General features: G+C 30.5%; 1 protein-coding gene across 1 annotated transcript; it reads right to left on the bottom strand.

Moving 5' to 3' along the window:
- Nucleotides 1-3,960: 3,960 nt before the first annotated feature.
- On the bottom strand, nucleotides 3,961-19,827 carry LOC126892877 (uncharacterized protein DDB_G0290685-like). The gene is made up of 3 exons (XM_050662695.1): nucleotides 19,377-19,827; nucleotides 5,060-6,307; nucleotides 3,961-4,163 (listed from the first exon to the last, which is right to left on the bottom strand). The coding sequence occupies exons 1-3, from the start codon at nucleotides 19,379-19,381 to the stop codon at nucleotides 4,082-4,084; spliced, it is 1,335 nt and encodes a 444-aa protein (XP_050518652.1). The 5' UTR covers nucleotides 19,382-19,827; the 3' UTR covers nucleotides 3,961-4,081.
- Nucleotides 19,828-26,618: the final 6,791 nt, after the last annotated feature.

Below are 26,618 nucleotides of genomic sequence, written 5' to 3'. Positions count from 1 at the left end.
GATAATTGGGAACTCTTTAAAGCTGTTCTAACTGGCTTATCATTTTTTTCATGATGTCCTAAAGTTGTCAGATAAAATACTTTACAAATATTTTGAGGTATTCCTTCTTCATCTTTTAACTGGTAGATAAATGTAAAAGAGCGCCGAGAACTATCTGAATTTCTAGTTGCGCATCTTTTTTTGGGAATCTTTAAAATGGAACTTGAATAAAAAGCTTTCTGTTCCTCGGAGGAAAGATTCCAAAACTGCCTATTTATATCTTGCCGTCGAAGAGTTGAAACTTTATTACTGCAATTTTTCTTGCAAGTAGCCAAACAGCTTCCAGATATTTTGTGTTTATTGACTAACTTTTGCATTTTTATTGAACGTCGTTCACTTAAACTTGCTTCTATTTTTTTCCGTTTTCTTAACTGTCCCTTTTTAGTGTATTTTTTGCTCTCTGATTTGTCTATTGCGCTTTGTATAATACTGTGAATTAAATTATTAAAATAGTTATAATTATTGGTAGTACGATGTTCTTCCGTATCTGTCAATAAGTTGTTTAAATTTAATTCCGAAATAGCTGATGAGCTCGTTGTTGAAGCAGGTTGTAATAGGATATTGCTAATAATATGTATATTTTGGTCGCTAACGTTATTATCTGTGTCCCAAAATTCTTCACTTGAGGAAGATGTTGAAGGAAGGTAGTCTCTATCTCTGTTATCAGACACGTCAGATTCAACATCTGACTGAGCTATATTCGACAGCTCGTTATTTGTTTCTGCGGAATTTAAAGCCAGGTCCACCAACATTTTACCTCGTCCTCTAAATTCTGCTGAAACAAATTTTTTCATCAAGTAATTTGACAAAGCAATAATTATTTTTATAGTTTTTAATAGAACATACATAATATAAATACCTATTTGGTGTGAAAACCAAAGTGACATAACCTTATTTTCGAGATAATCAATTTACAATAACTTCAGAACCAAAAATATATACTTTGACACATAGGTACAAGGTAACAATTTGTATTTGTTTAACTTTTTATATAAATTAGTAGAAAATATACTTACTAGTTGTTTCTGCAAAATTATTATCCATATTTATTATGAACAACAAACTAAACACATTCTATGAAAACACGAAAAAGTAAGGTTAGAAATAAAGTAAATTGACAGTTTACTACTTTTCGTACCAACATAATAATATCTTGAAATGTTAAGTGAATAGGCCGTATCTGCCGAAAACTTTTTGGTTACGGCTTTTTGTGTTAACATTTACAGTTGCGGCTTTTAAAGCTAACATTTTAGTAGAAAATTCAGATACGGCTATTAATTTAAGCAGTATATATCCGGTTTTATTGCAGATATGGCTACGAAACTCAGGTAGATTTGTAGAAAAGATTACTAACTAACGCGTGGGACATCAAACTCGTTTTTAATAAAAATTGCAGTTACGCCCTTTTGAGTTAACACGGCAGTATAGGTATGCAAAGTCCGCAGATAGTGTGCTACTTTTTTTATAAACAAAATGGCTCCCTAAAATCGTGTTTTTCTCAATTTTTGCTCTATAACTCCAAAGATTTTAACTTTACACCAAAAACATGCAAATAGAAATTGACCGCAATTAAATTCTGCACAAAGACGTGTTTTTCCTGATTCAGTTCGACGAAAACTTTCCCCGGAAAAAACGGGTTTTTCCAACAAAATCTTTAATTTTGAACTAAAATTTTAGATAAGTAATTGTTAATTAATATTTAAATAACTTGGTAATGTAAAAGCCCTTTTTATATAGATTATAATTCCAGAAGCCCATGAAAATTGAATAAACAGTTTAGCAACAATTAAATTGTTAATTAAAAATTTACGGTCGTTATAATAACGACAATAATTATGATGTATAAGAATAACTATGATTTTTTCATAAAAAGATACTATACCCATCTAATGTACTTCACAGAATTGAAATTGGACTATTTAAGCGGCCTCAGAAATATTTTAAAATTATAAACAATTTTTTGGCTTATAAACAAATAGAATATCTCGGGAAATATTGAACTAAATTAAATAATGAAACGGTATTCGAAAGACAGCGGCAGAACGCTTCTTTTAAAATAAAAAACGTTTAATTATGACAAGTGGTTCCTGAGATACAATCGGTCAAAGTTGACCGGAATTTACGGCAAAGATATAAACAATAGGATAATAATTTTTAAACCATAACCTTTTTATTTTTGTCCTCTTTCTCAACTCCAATTTTCATATATTTAAAATACTCATAACATATATTATTATAATAAAAACTATCGATAATACGTGTAAAAATTGCCAAAAATAGCAAAATTACAATCAAAAATTAGGTTGGAGAAAATGTAACCCTCAAAGTTCAAAATCGGTATACGTTAAAAAAATTCATTTTCTCGGCTTCCCATGGAGCAATTTCCTTCATTCTTTTTTTGTTCCCTAATAACTCGAGTATAGCCATCCAACTAACGCATTATTAAATGTCATACTTTCTTTTGTTTTGTTCTAATAGATTAATTTATTTATAAGAACAGAAAACTACATATTTTTTCCAGTTGTAGGCTTTTTTTTTAGATAAACTTACTACAAGTGTACCTTTTAAAGTTAAAAACATAAATATTCTCATTTGAAAGCTGTATAATTATTTAAACAATTTTTATTTAAACAAATTAAAATTTTGTGTCATAATAAATAAATTAATTTATTATAACAAAACAAAAGCAAGTTTGACATTTAATAATGCGTTAGTCCGATGGCTCTACTCGAATTACTTGGAAACAAAAAAAGAATGAAGGAAATTGCTCCATGAGAAGCCGAGAAAATGCATTTTTTTAACGTATACCGATTTTGAACTTTGAGGGTTACATTTTCTCCAACCTAATTTTTGATTGGAATTTTGCTATTTTTGGCAATTTTCACACGTATTATCGATAGTTTTTATTATAATAATATATGTTATGAGTATTTTAAGATATGAAAATTGGTGTGGAGAAAGACGATAAAAACAAAAAGGTGACAGTTTGAAAATTATGATCCTATTGTTTATATCTTTGCCGTAAATTCCGGTCAACTTTGACCGGTTGTATCTCAGGAACTACTCATCATAATTAAACATTTTTTTCTTTTGAAAGAAGCGTCCTGCCACTGTTTTTCGAATACCGCTTTTATAATTTAATTTAGTTTATTATTTCCCGAGATATTCTATTTGTTTATAAGCCAAAAAATTCTTTATAATTTTAAAATATTCCTGAGGCCGATTAAATAGTCCAATTTCAATTCCGTAAAGTACATTAGATAGATATAGTGTCTTTTTATGAAAAAATTATAGTTATTCTTATGCCTCATAATTATTGTCGTTGTTATAGCGACCATAAATTTTCAATTAACAATTCAATTGTTGCTAAACGGTTTGTTCAATTTCCATCGGCTTCTGGAATTATAATCTATACGAAAAGAGCTTTTATATTACCAAGTTATTTAATTATTGATTAACAATTACTTATCTAAAAGTTTAGTTGAAAATTAAAGATTTTGTTGGAAACCCCGCTTTTTCCGGGGAAAGTTTTCATGGAAGTAAATCAGAAAAAACACGTCTCTATGGAGAATTTAATTGCGGTGAATTTTTATTTGAGTGTTTTTGGTGTAAATTTAAAATCTTTGGAGTTATAGAGCAAAAATTGAAAAAAAAAACCCGATGCTCGGGCGCCATTTTGTTTATAAAAAAAGTAGCACACTATCTGTGGACTTTGCATACCTATATTATTAATATATACAATCATAAGATTCGATTCCAGCAATAAAATTGCTGGTAAATAACTTTTCCCAAAAATGGCCTATTCTCCGATAATCAGCCCAGACTAATGTTACATAATATGTGTCTCAACTTTATAGGATGGACGAAGGATTGGTAGTATATATCCATCTAGGTATTAATATTATTTTATATACGAATCTATTGTATTTTTTTACTTATTTTATATTAATTTAAATTATTTAATTTTTTATACAAATATAATTATGTAATCACTTAAATGTTTCTTCATAACATTGTGTGTTCTCTTATATTTGAAGTGAAGTTAATAATCTTCATCGTCATGTGTAAATCTATATCTCTTTGGAGTACTTTCTTCTTCACTTGAGTCGTCGTCATCATCGTCCCTAAAAGCAAACAATAACATTAAAACTTATAATAATAAAGTAATAAATGAAATTGACAAATATTTACTAATGATAATATGAATATGAATAATAATGAAGGGCCACAAGAAAAAATAGCTTCGCAACAATGTAAAATATTTACTAAAATAATCCCATTTTTGTATAGTGAGTTTGTATTAGTATAGTTCTCCGATTATAGTGACAAGTTGTTGAAGATCTGCTATGTTGCTATCTGCATCATCAGCATATCGTATGTTGTTGATCAATACCCCATTCACTTTGATTCCCATCTCTGCATCTTCTAAAGACTCTTGAAATATGGCTTCCGAATAAATGTTAAATAAAAGAGGAGAGAGCACACATCCCTGCCGAACACCCCACCCCTTCTTATATGTATTGGTTTGGATATAGAATTGTCTATTTTTAATTGTGCTGTCTGATACCAGTACAAGTTTTCAATGCATCTTATGTATTTTTGGTCTATATCAAGTTTCTTGAGGATCTGCATTAACTTGTGATGTTGGACACGATCAAACGCTTTCTCGTAATCTAAAAAGCACAGGAACACTTCCTTCCTCTGATCGTAAAAATTTTGGACCAAACCTGTGTTGCTACTGTTGCTTCTCTTGTTCCTAAACCTTACCTAAACCCAAACTGAGAATCACTGATGTCCCATTCACTTTTAGACCCATAGACCGTCTACAAGAATGTATTACACGATAGTACCTATTATTTCTCTTGCGATAGTGGAGCCATCAGGCGGTGAGCTAAGTACTTATCGGATCGCCCACGTACGTTGATAAAAATATAAAAATATTCTCCTTATAGTAAAATAAATCTTATTACCATTTTTCGCGATATTAAAAATCAGTCTTAAATAGTCTTAAATTACTTACTTATACTTATTTTTCTTAATACCATGAATTTTCTTTAAAATAGCTTCATCCATATTGGCAGAATTTTTGTTCTTCTCATGGCGATATTTAATACTGACTTTAAAATTCTTTTTCCGACTTTTGTTAGAACCATCATTATCTTCATCATCTTCGTCATCTTCTTCACTTTCATCACTTTCTTGCTGCCTCCCTTTATTCTTTTTGACACTTTTTTTCTGATTACCATTACCTCCACCATTGTCGTCATCGTCATCTTTATTTTTACCATTATTTTTCTCTTGCTGATAATCAACATTATCCTCATCGTCATCATTCTGGTCATTATCATTATTGCTAGAATTTCCGTTATTATCATCGTCTCCTTCAGTGTTTCCATTAATGTCATCGTCGTCTTCTTCTTCAGTGTTTGTCTCATCGGTGCTCTCATTTTCTACTGTTGCCAATTCCGTACTTTCATCATCTTTGTTATTATTACGAAGTTTTTTACTATTTTTCTGGTTTTTTATTCCTTTGTCCACAATATCTTTTGCAAGTTCCTTTTTATTCTGGCCTGCATCCCTTTTATATTTTTTATCTTTACCATTAAGATCTTCTTCTTTATTTTTCTTAAACTTTGTATATTTTTTATCTTCTTCGCTTGAATCTTCATCATTGTCATATTTGCTGTGTTTCTTTTTTATTGATTTCGACGACTCTACATCAACGTTTTTCATTTCATTTTTGCTTTTTCTTGATATTTTATCTTTCCATTGACTTTTTCGTTCTTCAGAATCATCGTTGTCGTCATCTTGTAGCGAAAATTTAATTTTTTTATTATTATTCCTTTTTTCCTTTTCTCTCCCTTTCAATTTTATTTGACTATCGCTTGCACCATTTTCTGTACTTTCGTCACTTTCTTCGACAGTGTTTTTAGCATTCTTTTTATTTGCCTTGTATCGATTACTCCCGTCTTTTTTGTGTTCATCATAATCTCGATCATCGTTCCCATTTTTCTTTATATTTTTACCGGCATTAAATTTTTTGTTGTATTTAGACAACTGTTCATGACTATCATTATCATCGTCATCATTATTTTTTTTAAATTTTCTACATTCTTTCCCTTTGCAAACTTGTTTTTGGAAATCTAACTCTTTGTCGTTATTGGATTTAGTATCTTCATTCTCTAGTTCATACTTTTTGGCTTTTTTATCTGCTTGTATGGATACTATTGCAAGAGTTAGAAACAGGAGCGTTAAACAGATAAAGGACCTAAAACAGAAACAAATACAAAGAGAAAATTAGTAGAGTCTTGGGTATCTTAACAAATAATATATTTATTAATATGGTGAATGTACCAACTAATTAAAACGTTTGTATGGATTCAACTAGAAATTATAATATAAATAAGCAACAGTTTTACTTCAAGATAGATAAAGGCAGTTTTTGTTGTTATGTGATTCAGAGTTGGACCACCATCTCCATATAGCTATTTCAGCATCTATGCATCCTCAGTGAAGCTATGCAGTCACAACTCTGAAACGAATATCAACAATCCTGTCTATTTCAGGGAAAACATCGCGATGCAATGTTTCCACCTTTTGAGACGCAAAACAGCGACATCTCTCGTAATAGGAGGAAGACGAAAAGCCCTAGATACAAAGTTTATTACTTTTATACAATTAGTTTTACTTCAATACAATTAAAATAGTTATTAAGGTATGTATAGTCGGTTCGCTAAACTCAGACGCAACTGGCTAGATATTTTAGTCGATAATTTTTTTGTTTTTTGCCAATTTTGCAAAAATTGGAAAAATTACTAACTATTTAGTGATTCATAACTATTTAGTAATTATTTTTTGCTAATTTTACTAAAATTGGCAAAATTACCGACTAAAATATCTAGAAAGTTGCGTCTGAGTTTAGCGAACAGACTATACCAAGGGTATTATAACGATAATAACGCTTGAGGTCTATGGTGTATATACCGAGGGACCTTGGCCCGAGGGATATGAGTTGACCGAAAGCGTTATTATATATAATACCCGTGGTGCCTCCAACGTTTAATGTCCGACTAAATTATTCTTTATACGCAAAAAATTTGAATGAATTTTGAATTAATTAGTTTTTAAATAAGTACATTTACCAGCAATAGTCGTAACATAATTGTGGTAACCATAATTTTACTTAGGTTGTTATTTGTCAACTTGACAGTATTTAACTAGTTATTTAAATTTAATGTTCTAGGGCGTTATATTTCAAAATAACGTCCTAGGGCATTATATTAGACTTAACTGACTTTGAAATCATGTCATTATTTGCCAAATAATATACCAGTCGGACATTAATAATATTGAAATAATATTAAAATGAAACTTTTATCGAGACCAACTTTCTGGTAACGAATTCGCAGTTTCTATAACTTGCAAACCACACGAATGCTAAGAGAAAGAACGCTAGGGAGATCTATAAATTGCATTTCACCTCCTGCCTGCTCAGCGTGGCAAAAATTATAACAAAAAATAATTGGTCCCCTATACTCTGTTAGTAAGTAGGAGTAAACTAATAAAAACAAATAATAATTCTGCTGTAAAACGAAAACTAGAGAGGTCTTATTAGACCAGGACTAATCTGTAAAAAACGTGTATTTTTGGATGTGAGAGGTGGCATTCGGATTTTTGCAGATAAAGTTAGGTGACACATTCAGTAATAATAATTGGCTTATGCTCCTTCTCAAATATGCCCGGAACATTATTAAAAAAATTAGAATATTTAAAAATTTCGAAAAACATCGATTTTTTTCTGCTTTATTTGCTTATAACTTTGAAACGGTTCGTTTTGGAACAAAGACGTAGAGAAATAAAATAAAGATAATTGAATTCTGTATGATATAATGATATACGACTGGTCAAAAATGTCTTAAGGCTATGGGTACATAATTCGCAAATATTTTACGTGTATCCCTACTTTTTCTGTCTTTACACGGCAAATTACGTGTAGTAAAATTCACACTGGTGTGGATATGTAAACATAACTAGAATGTCATTCTACTTGAAAATGTCATAATTAATTTAAAGAGATGGCTTTTGAATGTTCTTGGATAACTGTTATTTTTATAATTGCAAATTATTAATTCAGTTAATAAATGTGATAATTTTTTCACTAACTATGTTTTCAGTGATTGTAATAATTTATTTGTACACCAAAAACTAATAATCAATCGAGAAAAGAGGAAAAGTGTTAAAGTGATTTTTTAATAATATGTTGTTATTTTAGAACGCTTACAATTTTGAACATCTCTAACAACAAAATACTTGGATCACAGGATATATCTGATGTATTCTCTGCTTGGATCTTCCACAAATAATACACAATATATAACTTTTTATTAAGTTCACGTCTTAAATCAATTATTTATCAAATACACTATATATCAATAATATTTAATCAATTTCTCAAAATATTCCCGATGCAATGTCAAATATTTAAAATTGTCACTGATTGTCAGTGTCTGACTGACAATATATGCTGACAATATTATATTCGGTTGAGTGCGTTGTAAGACAAAGACAGATTCGGAAAATATTACCACGGCATTGTGTTCATTTTTTTCAAATCCTGAAAAAACCAATAAATATTTTTGAAAAATTTAAACGCAGAATGAAAGACTAAATTATTACCGAGGGCCGAAAGTCCCTTAGAATAAATAAAAAGTTTATTTTGAATGAGATATTTGAAATTAAAAATCACACTAAATTTTCTCTTAGTTTTTTCACCCCTGTAACTTATTAAAATAAACATTATAGAAGTTCTCAGGGACTTTCGGCCCTCGCTAATAACGTAATCTTTCATTCTGCGTTTAAATTTTTCAAAAATACTTATTAGTTTTCTCAGGATTTGAAAAAAATGAATCCCCATTTGAATAGCATTGCAGCCGAAAATACGTACCGATCCTCTTAAGGTATTACCTTTTCTGCAATATAGCAATAAATACAAAATAAGGGGGCAAAATACGCCTGTTGTTATTCAATGTTTCTTAACCACTTTGGTGGCACTTAGAACCTTAGTAATTCGCTTAGAAAATTCTTATAGCTTACTTAAAGGGTCTACCAAATTTCATTAAAATCGACCTAATAGATTTTGCATAATAAATTTGCAATATAAATGTTTTTAAAAAGTTAAAATTTTTTAAAATCTTTCTGAACAAAAAGTAGACCATTTATAAGTTGGCTAATTTTTTTACATATAAAGAGATGGTCTACCTATCTAATACACTTTACATAATTAAAATCGGATTATTTAAGGCGCCTCAGCAATGTTTTAAAATTATAAACAATTTCTTTGCTTATAAACAAATAGCTTTGTCTAACAAAAAAAATAATTTTTAGCAATGCAAATAATTAAAACCGGTATAATTTGACTTAAACTTTCAAATGCTGTCAGCAGAATTGCTATTTTATTTTTTAATCAAATTTATTCTCGTTCAAAAATTGCATTTTTTCGATTTTTTTAATGTTCCACCGCATTTATCTCGAAAACTATGCATCCTACGAAAAAACTTGTAAGAACATTTTTTGCTTAGTATTACCCAAGGAATACAAAAAAAAATTATTTTGCGAAAAATCGATGTTATGTAATTCCTCAAGTTCTTTGTTTATAACAATCTTATCGACATCCGGATCAACTGTTACCCAAAAAATTCGTGTTCTACGGGTCAAAATACAAAAAAAAACTTGGGTAAGTCCATCTAAATAAAGGAGCCCATAGCACACCCTCCTGGAGACAGCACTAATTTGTTTATAAGCCAAAAAATTGTTTACAACTTTAAAACATTGCTGAGGCTGCTTAAATAATCCGATTTTAATTCTGTAAAGTGCATTAGATAGGTAGAGTGCTCCTTTATATGTAAAAAAATTGACAAATCTTTGTATGTTCTAGTTTTTGTTGTACAAAACTTTAAAAAATTTTAATTTTTTAAAAAAAGTTTAGATTGCAAAATTATTATGCAAAATCTAGTAAGTCAATTTTAATGAAATTTGGTGGACAGTTTTACCACATTACAAAAATTTTCTAAGCGAATTAAGAAGGTTCCAAGTGTAACCTAAGTGATGGAAAAACATTGAATAAAGAGAGGCTTGTTTTGCCCCCTTATTTTATATTTATTGCTATTTTGCAGCAAGGGTGTTAAATTAAGACATTTTTAACCAATCGTATCTGATATAAAATTTAATTATCTTTGTTTTATTCCTATACGACTTTGTTCCAAAATGAATCGTTTTAAAGTTATAAGCAAAGAAAGTAGAAAAAAAAACGAAATTTTTTAAAAATTTTAAATATTTTATTTTTTTTTATTATTGTATCGGGCATATTTGAGAAGGAGTATAAGTCAATTATATTATTATTAACGAAGTTATTACCTAACTTTATCAGCAAAAATCCGAATGCCACCTCTCACATACACCTAAAAACAGATCCTTCCTGGTCTATATATTTAAATTCATTCAGAGAGTGCCATAAACACCCTAACCGGTTTCAAGCTCCTTAGCTATCATCAGAGAGTGTATACAGAGTGGATCAAAAGTCTGGAAACGGCCAATTATCTCGTAAATTGCTAGTCATAATTGTACAAAATTTGAGGTATAGCTATTTTGGGATACGGAGATTCCATATTTGATATTTGCAATGTTGCCAGATTTGCAGTTTCTCTTATATTATTAGTAACTTTTGTTTTTCGAGTTTATCACCCTGTAGATTCAGTCATTATTGGAGTCTCCTATTCAATACGAGTTCAACCATATATAACACTTATGATTTTATGTCGTCGGGAATGTCTTAGATACATAAAATAGTGCAAAATATTATGTAGATTTTAATAAATTATATATTTAAATGTAGAATGCTGTGATTTGGATATTTGCTCACCATTTACATTATTAACTAAAACTGACAGTAGTTGTGTTTTGAAAAGGTCTGCAAAATAAATTGCTTCTCTAAAATGGCTCTTAACGAAAAAAAAAAACGAATTACAATAATTCTAATGATGAGAGGGTACGGAGACAGAAAAATATCTCCTATTCATAAGGCGACGCGCGACGGTACAAAAAACTGTAAAGCGATTGAGGAATCTGGAGAAGTAACAGATAGATACCGATCAGGTAGACCGAAAAGAGTTATGAATGACAACAAAACTTTTTAGATTTTTTTAGATATAATTATTAAATAATAAAATCCAGGAGGAAAATAAACTTCCTGTAGCTGGCTGTATACCATAAATCACAAAAATACCAAGTTTCTTGTTAAAGGTATATATTAAAATACCCTAAATAAGGGTCACAATACAAAACGTTTTCGGATTAAGGAATCCATCATCAGTGTTTAAAAGCCAAAATTTGCATGCCTGAGCCACCAAAATGTATCGGGTAAAAACCCTTTAAATGTAAATAATAAGGATGTTTTACATATTTATATAAAATTCATTGGATGGTATAGATAAACCTGGATGTTACCCAGGGCAACACAGGACTCTCCCCACGTGGTTGGAACTTTTTTTGGAGAAAACCTCACATATTGGATTTCAATGGCCAACTATTAAATAATAAAATTTTTGTTGAAAATGTAGGGTTGCGCATCGCAGGGTTGCACAAGTACATGATGTAGGTCATTCTTCAGTCTTACCTGTATTACGTAAGAATAAATTTAAACCATACAAACTTATTGCAAGAATTAAATGAAGTTTACTGAGGTAGTCATGGATAAAATTGAAAATGATGAAAACTTCGTTAACAGAATATGTTTTTCCTATGAAGCAGACTTTACACTGTGTGAATGCGTGAAAACCATACTCAAAGACCACAAAAATTAAATTTATGGTCAGGTATAGTAGGTATTCAGTTAATTGGGCCTTTTTTTGTCGAAGGAAATTTAACGTAAGATAGTTACGAAATGTTACTTAGAAATGAAATTGTACCTACACTGAGAAACTTGTTTGGGCCAATTTTATAATCGGATATGGTTTCATCAAGATGGAGCTCCAGCTCATTTTGGTGTAAATGTTCGGCCATATTTACATGAGATATTTCTCGGACGATGGATTGGTAGACGAGGTAGAATTGAATGACCTCCACGTTCACCTGATTTCAATCTTAAAGTGTATTTTTATTGGGGATACTTCAAAAATTCAGTTTAAAAAACTAAACCAGCAAGTCTTGCAGAGCTAAGGCAACGAATTATCGATGAATCTCGAATAATTTCTAGACAATCATGAAGAAATGCGGTATACGCATTGTACCATAGATTAGGGTACTGTCAACTAACAAAATAGTTAGTATTAAAAAATTTATTGAGACAATTAAGCGTTGCCAGACTTCTGTTTTATGTATTTAAAACCTTCCAGACCACATAAAGTCATAAGTCTTAAATATGGTTGAACTCATATTGAATAGTAGATTCCAATAATGACTGAATATACAGGGTGATGAATTTGAAAAACCAAAGTTACTAATAATATAAGAGAAACGGCAACTCTGGCAACATTGCAAATATCAAATATGGAATCTCCGTATTCTAAAATAGGTGTACCTCAAATTTTGTACAACTATGACTAATTTAGGAGATAATTAGCCGTTTCCAGACTTTTGGCCACTCTGTATATGATAGCCAAGGAACCTGAAACGGATTACGGCGTTTAAGGCACTCCCTGAATGAATTAAAATATAGGACGTCTCTAGATTTCATTTTACAGTAGAATTATTATTTATTTTTATTAGTTTACTTCTAACAGAGTTATGTGGGACCAATTTTTCATTGGAATTTTTGCCACGCTGAGCAGGCAGGAAATAAGATGCAATTCATAGATCTCCCTAGCATTCTTTGCCTCAGCATTTGTATGGTGTGAAAATTATAGAAACCGCAAAGGCGAAAATCGGTCTTAATAAAAGTTTATTTTAATATTATTTTAATTTTATTAAAGTAAAACTTTTGCTTGTTATACCTAAGCAGATATCGCCACGGCACCCGTACCGCGATATTTTGCTAATTCGGTACTAGCAGTCGGATTTGTTTTAGTTCATTCAGAAAAAGTCATATACAGTGATGAGCGCGCTAACAACCGGCAAAATAGCAGAAAAGATGGAAAACGTATTAAATTGTGAGATAAAAAGAAATGAAACTAGTCGAGCTGGTAAATTTAGCGATATTAACCTATAAATTTACATTATATTGATTGTTTCCCACCTTTAGACGTATCGGACGAGTTTGGCAACTACCACTGTCACAGTGACAGTTTTAGTTGACATACTCCTATATATACTCCCCTGATATAGTTGATATCACTAAATTTCTCAGCTCGACTAGTTTCATTTCTTTTTATCTCATAACTTAAGACGTGTTTCATCTTTTTTGCTATTTTGCCGGTTATTAGCGCGCTCATCACGTCACTGTATACACAGAAATATTTCATTTGACGTTTCAGTTGTCAGATCAGAAACCGCTTTCAAAACATAATTGTATGCCAATGGCCATTAGTTAAGAGCAGTTGAGAGGCATTATGCTAAATAAAAAAATAGCCCAGTCGGGATACCATCTGACCTTGCATTAGGAGCTGCCCCAAATTTTATTTTTCTTATCTTTAGGGGGGTTCAATAGTAGTATAAATTTAAAATCTCGACTGAATTTGACCGTTGCGTTAGCAGCCATCTTGATTTTAAACGAGAACCGTTTTTGCTCAATATCTCCGCCATTTTCAACTTTTCGACAAAAAATATACAAACTGAAATTGTTGAAAATGCGATTTTCTATAATTTCGTTTATTATAATTTTTTTCGTGCGGTCCATATTTTCCGAGTTATGGAGAAAAACAGTGACAGTTAAAGCATAATTATTGATTTATTGAATTATCTGGTTTATTATTACTTTTACAACAAATTTTAACCTATATAGAAATGAAGAGAATTAAATTTTGTACAATTTTGATCTCCTTCATTTTTTTGATAAAATCAATATTTAAGGTAGTACGTATGCGGTAAAGGCGCGAGCGTAAGACCTGATTGATTTTAAAGCAATTGTTTTTGCTCAATATCTTCCCCATTTTCAACTTTTCGACAAAAAGTGTAAGGACTGAAATTGTTGCAATTACGATTTACTACAATTTTTCGAGAGAACCAGTGGCGGGTCTAAGATGGGGGGAATGGGAAAATTCCCCCCAACGGGGTCCAAAATTAAAAAAATAATTGTTGAAATATTAAAATATGTTGGTTGACATGAAACTTAATTATCGACAGAAAAATTCAACCAATAAAACCCGCTAGTTAATAAAATTATATGAACTTAATGCATATAAGTTATTATTTATGTCTTTTATGTACTTATTGTATTAGTTTGAGATGTGGGTATTTGAGATGTGGGTCTACCGCCGTATTCTGAAGATCAGTTGGGTAGAAAGAGTCACAAACGAAAGGGTTTTGCAACGTTTGAATAAAAGTTGCGAAGTAGTGAACACGGTTAAAAGGCGCAAATTGGAATACTTTGGTCATATAATGCGTCACCCAGAAAAATATGACATACTTCACCTTGTCATGCAAGGTAAAATAATGGGAAAAAGAAGTGTGGGCCGCCGTACAACTTCTTGACTTAAAAACCTACGCCAATGGTTTGGGAAAACTAGCACTGAACTATTTCGTGCGGCTGTAAATAAGACAATGATTGTTAATATGCTGGGCAACATGAGAGCCAACGATCGACAAACGGTCTCGTCACCTTAAGAAGAAGTATTAGTTTCGTTGGTGTTTCATTGGAAGTTTCAAAAATTGTATAAAATATAATTCTCTTTATTTTTGTTTATGTACAATTATGTCGTAAAGGTAATAATATATAATATATGAGACAATTCGATAATTATGCTTCCCATCCGCTTACACTATTTTCCTCCTTAACTCGGAGAATATTGATCGCATAAAAAAAATGTGGAAAAGAAATTGTATGAAATTGCGTTTCTAACAATTTTAATTCTTACCGTTTTTGTTGAAAAGCTGAAAATGGCGGAGATATTAAGCAACAACGGTTCTCCTTTAAAATCAATATGGCGGCTAATGCAACCGCGCAATTCAGTCGAGATTTTAAATTTACCCTACTATTGATCTCCCCTAAAGGATAGAATTATAAAATTTGGGACAGCTCGGAAAAAAGATTCAATTCAGTAATTATGCTCCCCCACCACTTTTTACTATTTTCCCACTTAACTCGGAAAATATCAACCGCATGAAAAAAATTGTTAAAAAGAAATTGTAGGAAATCATATTTGGAACAATATAAGTTGAAAATGGCGTAGATATTGAACAAAAACAATTAAATTGCTACAAATCAATCAGGTATTACGCTCGCGCCATTATGGCATACATATTTACTATCTTAAATATTAACTTTAGCAAAAAAATGAAAGAAACTAAAATTGTGTAGAATTCAATTCTCTCTAAACAAGAGAGATAATAATCTCGTAACAATAAACGAGATAATTCAATAATTATGCTCTATTTATATATAACTGTCACTATTTTGTTGTTATACTGTTAATGTTGTTATATAATTTTGGTTGTTATACTTTTTGTCGAAAAGTTGAAAATGGCGGAGATATTGAGCAAAAACGGTTCTCGTTTAAAATCAAGATGGCGGCTAACGCAATGGCGAAATTCAGTCGAGATTTTAAATTTACACTACTATTGACCCCCCTAAAGATTAAAAAAATAAAATTAGGGGCAGCTCCTAATGCAAGGTTAGGCCTGTTATTCGTCTAACCCAACTTGACTAAAAACATATATTTTTTTAAGGGGATTATTCTTATAGTGTCTTTTGTCTTTTAGAGTGTGTGGTGTTATAATATGGTTATAGAAAAAGATTATTGGACCAATGATAACCTAAGGGTCTGTAACGTGGTGGACAAAGATGTGTGTTAATGGAAAATGGTAAAGACTAGTAAACTAGTAAACTTCAGCAGCAACTAAAGGAATATCTGTTATAAGCACGAAGTTTGCCCACAAGGAGTTCGTTAAATATATCAATCAAATATACCATGTGCTTATTCAAAGAGAGCATGAGAAGATACTAACAAGACCAAACATAGGAGAAGATACTCATAACGATCATTTCCTGGTAATAGCAAAACTTAATCAAACATTTGAACGAAAAAATATACGCAACTTAATTCTAGAAGCAGCATTAAGCAGTTATACAGCAGCTAAAAGAAGAAAAAAGTCGACAAACATTTGCAGACAAAATTTCAAAACACGACCTACACATAACCCAAGAGAACATAGATGAAAGGTGAAAAAAGGTGTAAAAAGTTGTTGAAATGGCGGCAAAAATGTAATTCCAAGAAAACAAAGAGAAGAAAAACATAATGGTTAGATACTGAATTAAAGCTATCAATAAGATAAGGAATGCAAAATAAAAAATTCTACAGGAAGAAAAAGAAGGGGATAAGACTAAATACGAAATGGAAAGAAGGACGACAAAAAGCATCTAGAGATCAAGAAAACGGAAGTTCATTGAAAAAAATAGAGAATATAGAAACGCGATTTATACAGAAAAAAGGTAAGAATTTTTTTCAGGAAGTTCGAAATAACAGAAGTGCAATAGGAAAAAGTTTTTTACAAGTAGCAAATATTTTGTGGAGGTGTTAATTTTAGACAGTACATCATGAGTAATTTACCGAAGAAAATATAGATGACCAATTAATATTAAAATTAACCATTTTCTGTTTATTGTTTTCTATTGCATGTTGCTGTACTCGTAGATATTTACTTTTTCATACAACACCTAATTAAATAAATCTATAAGAGGGGTAAAGCGCTACCTAAATGTGACAGATCTTTTCTTCTAGAAGAAGTATAAAGTATACTGAAGAAAAGTGAGCACTCTGGTGTACTCCTTAAGAGTCAACATTCAAATCACAATAAGGGGGGAGATTGATTTTCTGTGGTTTACCAATCTAATTTTACAATGATTCCTGCTCCCAGAAGAGAACCTAGCGGTAGCTAACCTCCACGCGAAATGTCTTGTTTCCAAAAAACAAAAAAACCAAAAATTCTTAAAGAAATCATTTGTTATCCAAGGGACTTGTCTTTCGTGGCAGTCTTATTACAAGAAAACAACGGAAGAAGAGGAACTAGAACATGGACGGTGTTAGGAACTAAAATTGTAGCCCAGTAAATGAACAGGAAATACGGCGATACCGTGTAATTTTCAGGGGCAACTCAGAATTGCAGGAAAATTTGGATATAGGTTCTACTTACCTTCCACTTCAAAGTTGAAATTGTGTTGTTGGTTGCTTTTACTTGGGGGGTGACAGTCACCCCTTCTCGGGGGTGAAAAAACATATATTCAAGATAAGACCGGAAATGGATAAATTGACTGATTTTAAGCAACTTTTGTTCCATAGAGTTTTTTATGTAAGTCAATACTTTTCGAGTTATTTTCGATTGAAAATGTTTATTTTTCGACAAAAAACTAAGTTTTTGAAAGGTTTTTCGCAAATAACTCAAACAGTAAACACTTGATCGAAAAAAATACCCCTAGCAAAAGTGTAGCTTATAAAAAATTGAAAAAAAATGTGTATCAGTAAAGTCTATCAATCGAGTAAAAACAAAGTTGTAGCTCATGAAAAATACGTTCTTATGCGTCTAATTCCAAATCGAATATTTCGAGGTGAAATCACCGAAAAATTAAGCACTTTTCGGGAAAAACCTATTTAAACTTTTTTAAAGTATTTATAAAAATCTTTATTAAAATTGTTCATAAAAGTTTTTAGCATCAAAAATAAGCGAGTTACGCTCCTAAGAAAGTTGGCCCTCCTTTTTTTTGTAAAAAAATCATGCAAATCTCCCTGTGTTTAGCTCCTCAAATGAAATTAATCGCTACCGCTTTACAAACAATTTTTTACTTATCTATTTTTTATATGATCTGTCAGTCTCACCGGTTTATAAAGTGCTTATTTTTGAAAGGGTTATAGTTAAAAAGCTTGAACTTGAGTGTATGCAAATTTTGAACAGCCACATCTTAACCAAGTTTTGTCTTGCGGAAAACCAAAATGAAACTAGCATACTTATTTATAATAACAAAACCTATATTTTTTTGCTCTTTAAGATTTTTCTTATCACTAATACCTTTTAAGTTATTTTGAAAAAAGGAAATTTTTCAAAAATTTTTAGAAAATTTTGTTTTATTATAATACCAAATTTCTTCAGAAATAAGCACTTCAAGCCAATCAAACTTACAGATCATATAAACAATATACATACAGTTAAAATAAATGGTAAAGCGGTAACGATTAATTTTATTTAGGGTGCTAAATAGACGGAGGTTTTCACAATTTTTTTTACCAAAAAAAGGGGCCAACATTTTTTCAGTGTAACTCGTTTATTTTAGATGCTAGAAAGAAACTTTTGTAAAAAACAAACAAATCTTTTTTTAGGTGCTTTAAAAGTATTAATAAGCTTTTCCCGAAAAGTGCTTAATTTTTCGGTGATTTCGCGTTGACTTATTCGATTTGGAATTAGACGAATAAAAACGTATTTTTTATGAGCTACAACTTTGCTTTTTCTCAGTTTATATACTTTACTGATACACCATCTTTTTTTGTTTTTTATAAGCTACACTTTTGCTTAGAATATTTTTTTCGATTAACTCTTTACTTTTTGAGTTATTTGCGAAAAACGGTCTGAAAACGTAGTTTTTTTGGCGAAAAATCAACATTTTCAATTGCGAATAACGCGAAAAGTATTGACTTACTTAAAAAACTTTATAGAACTAAAGTTGCCTATAATCGGTCAATTTATCCATTTCCTGGCTTATTTTAAACACGCGTTTTTCACCCCCTGAGAAGGGGTGACTGTCACCCCCCAAGTAAAAGCAGCCAATGTGACAAATTCAACTTGGAAGTGGAGGGTAAGTAGAACCTAAATCCAAATTTTCATGCAATTCGGAGTTGCCCCTGAAAATTACACTCCAAAACGGTCATTTATTGGGCTATTGATGTTGAACACATCTCCTCCTAACACACCCCTATCCTTGCAGACGCATACTGCTTATACGAGGTTATCATAACGTTTTAGATTCGAACAAGACGTGAGTTTTTAACTTTTGAGTAAAATAAAATTCACAAAGTAAAATTTAAAAAATTATTTTCCAAATTTTCGAATATCATCCAAATAGAAGAATAGTCAAAGTAAAAATCAAATAATAAACATCAATGATTAACAGGAAGTTAAGCTTTTTTAAAACCAGGTTATAATGTTTGATTTATTTATCTTATTAAAACATCTTCCTTCCTACATCTAGACATATCACTCACCTCATACTGACATAAAAACTTTTGGCACAAAATGTGATACAATTTTAATATCAAAGTTATTGTTCTGTCACTATAACTCAAAATCTGAACATCTTAATGCATCACCCATGACACCACACAGCACGTGCGAACATTTTTATTCCTGCCAAAAATCAATCGAACTGATAGCAATGATGTCTGATGTTCAGACACACTAAAACCCTGATACACACAGTAGTTATGAAAAAAATTATCACATACGTAGATCACTTGTAATATAATTTAAGTGTTAAATAATAATTTGGAAGACATCGTCTCCTTAAGTTGAGACAGTCGTTGGAATGAGACAGTGTCTTGTGTCTTTCTTGTCTGCTATATTTTTAAAATCTGGCACGGTGTTAATGTTGCATGCCAGTGGTGTACAGGCTACACAATCTATAAATTACTCTTTTGGCTAAAATATCTCACCACGTCCGGTGTTAATGCGTCATGATATCTTGGCGATAACGCACACACTACCTATTACTATTTACAGAAGTTAATAATAATTAATATTATCACGGATAACAAATACTATCAAAATTGCTACTATGTATTGTAAATAACAGAACATACAAAATGAAATAAAAATATTTGTATATCTACAGGATGGTCCTTAACATATTAAACCCAATTTTTTTTTTCAAATCTCAAAATTTTTATTTTTATGAAACGAATTTACATCTTTGCATTTTTTAATTATGACCCGATCTATAAATAGGACGCAGGGCGTCGTTGTTTAAAACAGTTATGAGAATTCAAATTTTTATTTGCATCTATTTTGCGAAGTGGAAATCGAAACTTTAAAATAATCTTAATTTCAAATTAAATTTGTGGCTTATTCCCATTTAAAATAATAAATTGCATAAGATGCCACAGGAAAATATCTTCAGAGCAATATTAATAAAAATAAGTTTATTTTTTATGAGAATGTATAAAATAATTTTTACACAATTTTACAGTACATTTTACACAATAGGGAACTTGCTTAACATTTTAGATTCGAAAAAAAAATGTTATAAATCACAGCAGAACATAATTTAAAACATAATATATCAAAGAAAAAAGTTTTGTTTGTCTTTCTTTAGGCCCTAAAAACGATTAAAAATTAAAATTAGAGCAGCCAGCCCAAAACGTGACTCATTGGTGGAGACGTCATATAATTGTAGTATTGAATGTCATCGCCAATAATAGGGCTTTTCATCGATTATCATTTATTTCGAGCTTCTGTCATATGTTGTATAATCTGTGTATAATATTAATATACACGGAAACACGGATTATACGAGATATGACAGAAGCTCGAAACAAATGAGGGCGTCATTCACAGTTATTTGTTTCGAGCTTCTGTCATGTGTCACATAATTTTAATATATCTACGTCATACGTTATTGCTATATACCAATGATATAAACCAAAGACGTATGGCGTAGATATATTAACATTATGTGACACATGACAGAAGCTCGAAACAAATGACAATCGATGAAAAGCCCTATTAATTAGGTTTGGAAATTTGGCATTCGTTTTGACACATACTCAGTTTTATAAATATTTTGATAGATTTTCCAATCTCAACAAACTGGTATACAGTGATGAGCGCGATAATATCCGGCAAAATATCGCAAAAGATGGAAAACATTAAGTTGTGAGATAAAGAGAACTTGCATTATATTTATTGTTTCCCACCTTTAGACGTATCAGAGGAGTATGTCAACTCAAACTTTCACTGTCACAGTGGCAGTTGCCAAACTCGTCCGATACGTCTGAAGGTGAGAAACAATAAGTAGAATGTAAATTTATACGTTTTTATCGCTAAATCTCCCACCTCCACTAGTTTCATTTCGTTTTATCTCACAACTCATCACTGTATATTATTACAATGACATACGATAAATGTCACTAAAATATAAATATAACCATAAATATAAACATAAACAAAATATAATTAGGTGATGTCACGGGTCGTTTGAACTATTTTAAGTACACAGAAGATTTTAAATTTGTACTTTGTATTAAAGTTATTACGAGTTTTTAAAGCGTGACATTTTGGAAATCTCATTTTTAAACAAAACTGAATTAAAAAAAATGTGCAAGTTCCCTATTTGTTACTGGTCTGGCTAGCGGTCTGCCATTGGTGGTTTGACGTTAGGATTTCCCATAACGCAATAAATAAGATTGGGGTTGTCCAATGATGACATCAAAACTCTCTTCCAATAAAACATTTAGCATCCGTAACAAAGCATTCTGTAGTTTTACATAACCATCTTTGAGCAGCTGTTTTTATAATAATAAAGTATTAACTATGCTTATACGCAGATATACAGGCCTTTAACGTACAAATATTGCAACTAATTATTATGCAGCTAATTTGTAAAATGCGTTTATCTCAAAAATTATTGTTTTGAAGTTATTAACAGGTAGGTATATAATTTTTTTTATATATAAAATAATGTATCTTGACGTAAATAGTCGGAATTAACACATAGAAAGAATGACAGAAAATAGAATAGCACGAATAGCAAGAGACAAATCGCCAAATGGAAGAAGATCATTGGGACGACTGAGGAAAAGATGGTCAGACAATGTCAAGTGAGGCTAAAAACCGAAGTAAAACAGTCATTGAGCCTATTTATAAAATAAGAAGAAGAAATAAATAGTCTAAATTAAAGAGAAAAAAGTTAAGTGCAAATTTATACCACATATCGAGGGTTTAGTGTCAAACAACGTTATCTACATTTTTTGTGAAATTGAGATATATCTGTAATCGAGTTCACAGTTTTCGACTTCATTTAGTAACAAAAACCTGTATCTCTATCTGAAGCAGATTACAAAATACATTAAACGTTACCTACCAATTGTGAAAAAATTGTTCATGTCAAAAACATCTAAGAGGTGATAACGTTATTTCACAGTGAATTTCGCGATACATCAAAAACAGTTATCGACTGTTAACGTTTATTGACACTAATTTATTAAGCTGTAATTGTAGACAGCGTTATTATTATAATTCGTATTTGTTTGAAAAACGTCATTTTGATACTGAATAGCTAAATACATTTGTTTATTTTCCATGTTGTTCGATTCTCATTACATGAGTACAATAATCTGATTACTCATTACATTTTTTAGTTTTGCCGAAGTTAAAAGAAAACATAATATATGTTATTTTCTTATTGCCGGTTACGTATATATTTTGATTTTGTCAGCGTTTAACAGAAAAATGTCCAGCCGTAGCACAAAACTTTGTATGGCACGAAGCACTAGCGGGTCTTGGATCTTCTGAGGTAGCCTCTTGCCTTACAAATACACAATGAAAAATAAAGTTACTGGGAAAGACTTCGCTTTTATGTCTGAAACTTGTTTGGGCCAAAATGGAAATTCAATTGTTTCCGCAATGTTTCTGTTTGCTGTTGAAACACTAAATATTTCAAAAATCGACCAGTTATTTTTCAAGCCCGGACATTCCCAAATTGAATGTGATATGGTCCGTGTCCACATCGAAAACGCGAGTAAAGGCTTGGAAATCTATGATCCATCGGGATGGTATATGTACAGTGATTAAAATGGCTTTAAAGAAATCAAAATACGAAGTAGTTGAAATAGATCAGGAAGACATTTTGGATTTTAAAGAACTTCAAATTCAAATGAATAAAAATAAAAAAAACTGACATTGAAGGAATTGTTGTCAAATGGTTGAACATAGTTTGGCTACAATATACATATACATATTATAAAATAAGACACTGAACACAGTTATTTCAAATATAATTTTAAATCAGACAATTTTACGAAATTTAAAATACAGAGAAGGCAACTTCGAACATTTTCAATTAACAAACTTGTGCCAAGAAGAAAATATGACAAACCGTTAAAGATTAATAATAAAAAGTTAAAAGGTTTAGTAGAACTCTGTGAGCAAAAATTAAAGAACAATATCACTTCTTTTACTAGAATCTTCAAGGAAAGGGTGATGATCATAATGAAAATGTTTCAGAAGATGAAGACGTTTAAAGATGGTATAAGTATTTAGAAATTTTATAAGTTTAATATTTGTATGTTATTAGAAAAATAAAGTTTTTATTTAAATACACTTATAACATTTTTAATAATACAGGGTTAGTGCTGCATTGGATATCCTGAAAATTTTGAAAATATCAGCGAATATAAGTTAAAGTCAAACTAAATATCCTGAAAAAAGGGGAAATATCAGGGAAATTTTCGCAACATTTTAGGGAAATTACATTTTTACATTTTCACCGAGCAAGTACTAACCCTGTAGTAAAACTATTATTATCAGGTGCGACGTTAACGGTTGCAAAAAATATATATCGGTTTTAACTATTTAGAATGGGAAATAAGCCACAATATTATTAAAAAATGATTTTTATTAACGTTTTCGACAACGGCACCCGATTTGGGCGTCGAAACGTTAATAAAAATCATTTTTTAATAATATTGTGGCTTATTTCCCATTCTAAATAGTTAAAATTGTAAAAATGCCACAAGAAAATAGCTTCAGAACAATATATATCGGTAATATCAAAAAGCGTTATCAGGTCATTATTAGAAAAAAATTCTATTTTTTTCTCTGTAGAATAACAATAACCTGTAATCATTTTTACAATATGTCAAAGAAACCATAATAATACTTTATGAATTTACAGATTTCTATTGTAATGTATTTTGCCTCCGTAATCACAAATTTGTTGGCCGATATTACGTTTCAAAAAAGTTTTTCGCATTTTCTGCCACTTTATGTTTTTGTAGTTAACGTTTTTTGATACTAAACCCTCGATATATGGCGTCTTCTATCAGATGCAGCAAAATATGTACAAATTATAATTCCTCATACTGAAATTCCTCCCTTGAAAAGCCAACAGTTATAATTTTTATACATAATTGTCCACAAATATTAAAGTTATAGCAAAAGTAAACGTTTAGATTTCACTGTAACACCCTGTATATTTTTTAATATTAATATTTTAATAAGAGGCTACATCAGGGCGTCATCAATATTTTTTTTCGAAAGTTCTGCGAACTTTCAACAGTGCGGCAACAGTACGTAAGTTGTACGACAGTGACACTATTAACAACAATAATTATTATACTCATAGGCGCGCTAAATGTTGCCAAGTCAGTCAAGTTCGATTTCTTGTTGTAGATAATCGATTTTTAGTAATTCTAATGTGACACAAAATCTAGGCATGGGATAAAAAAGTTTATTTGAAGAAACTATATTTTTTTGTTTTTCTTAATGGTGGTACAGACTCGTTTTTTTATTATTTTATTTAATCATAGAGTAATTTCCACATATTAACATATTTTTCAAATTGGGCTCTGTACCGCCATTCTTTACTATATTTTACGAATATCTGTGCCAAATATCTCGACAAAATAGTCAAAATTAAAGCTGCAATCTTGGAACGCGTTTTCTGCGACTGATGTTGCCTCTTAAAGTAAATTAGATGAAATCTTAATGTCTTAAAGTTAAAGTATCAAATCTACTGTTCCCTTTTGTAGAATTACTTAAGGATCACCCTGTATATGCAGAGATATACGCTTTTATGGTACATATTACGTTATAATCTGTTGTTTATAATCTGTACACATTCATAATTGCTTATTAAATATTTACATTTATCAACTAAAACAAGTACATATCAAAAGCTCGATATATTTTGCAAAAAACAAATCGTTTTCATGAACGTAAACTGATACTATACAGGGTGGTTCATCTTATTCGCCTCGGTCTCTGTACGGAAAACCACTTGATATTTTAAAAAAATTTCTTCACAGAAATATACACGGCCTTTAATACTACAATCTAAAAATTATGTGAATTATACAGGGTGCTCCAAGAAAGAGTGGTATATCAAAGTTATATTTTTTCTTATGGAATGCCCTATATCTGATGACATTATTGAATTAACCTTAAAAAATGAGCTATACTTTTATAAGGGTTCCCTATACCTAAATACAGGGTGTTTTGATTTATTTCGATTTTTATAAAAATGTAAGGTTTTAGAAAAAAATAAATATTTACGAATCTAAGAAGCAGTAACAAATTATTTCTTGGATCTTAATAACAGACTATTTAGCATACTTAAACAGATGCTTATTGCAACAAAATTTCTTACAGGGTGGTCAAAATATAAGATTGTTCTATTAACAAATTCAAGCTGTAATAACTTACTTATTTTAAATAGAACACCCTGTATCTTACTAGTCTATCGCGTAGAAAATTTACTTAGCTTTCAATTTGTATTAGAGTTTCCTATAACTATTTTTTACAGGGTGGTCAAAATATTAGATTGTTCTATTAATAAATTCAAGCTGTAATAACTTACTTATTTTAAATGGAACACCCTGTATCTTACTAGTCTATTGCGTATAAAATTTACTTAGCTTTCAATTCTTTTTAGGGTCTCCTATACCTATCTCCCTTCATTTTTTAAATATTTAAAGATTTCCTAATTTGTAAGCTTTAAAAATTAGAATTAAATACCTATGTCGTGGTTATGTAAAACACATCATCAACACCGCCAATATACTTAAATATCTTAGTCAAGATAGTTTCATTAATAAAATTCACATAATTATCATTTAATCACACAGAGTGTTCTTATTTTAAATGACATACTCGATATTCTATTCTTTATATTCGAAGATATTTAAAATCTCTACAATTCCATGTAAATATTCTCAATACACATGTTATTTTGTAAATATAAATTCCATGTTATTCTGTAAATACCCATTTTTACATATTTTTGTACAATAGGCTCGTTTTCGTCAAAGTAGCCATTGCATTTAATTGTTTGTAATTGCGATTCAAAGATTCAAAAAAAAGTGGTGTTCTTAAATTTACTTAATAACCCTTGGGTTAATATATGGAAAATATTTATACGGAATGAAATATAATTTAAATATCTTCCAGAATACGGCATCTAATATAGGGTATGCAGTTTAATATAAACATATTATTCAATGTCACATGTAGGCCAAAATCAACTAAAATAATACAACACTGTGTGAATACATGATAACAATGAAAATTTTATTAATGACAGTATCTAGTCTAAGTATATTGCCGGTGTTGGTGATGTGTTGTACATAAACACGACATAGGTACTTATGTAATTCTAATTTTTATAGCTTACAAATTAGGAAATCTTTAAATATTTAAAAAATGAAGGGAGATAGGTATAGGAAACCCTAATA

This window comes from Diabrotica virgifera, chromosome 9 (genome assembly GCF_917563875.1).
Source record: "Diabrotica virgifera virgifera chromosome 9, PGI_DIABVI_V3a".
Lineage (NCBI taxonomy): Eukaryota > Metazoa > Arthropoda > Insecta > Coleoptera > Chrysomelidae > Diabrotica > Diabrotica virgifera.
This window is presented reverse-complemented; position numbering and strand designations above follow the sequence as displayed.

What these genes read in the sequence shown, in the direction of transcription:
- LOC126892877 (XM_050662695.1), bottom strand. An exon ending in ATTAAGAAAAATAAGTATAA is followed by an intron (nt 4,164 to 5,059) that starts GTAAGTAATTTA and finishes GTTTGCTTTTAG; the next exon opens with GGACGATGATGACGACGACT.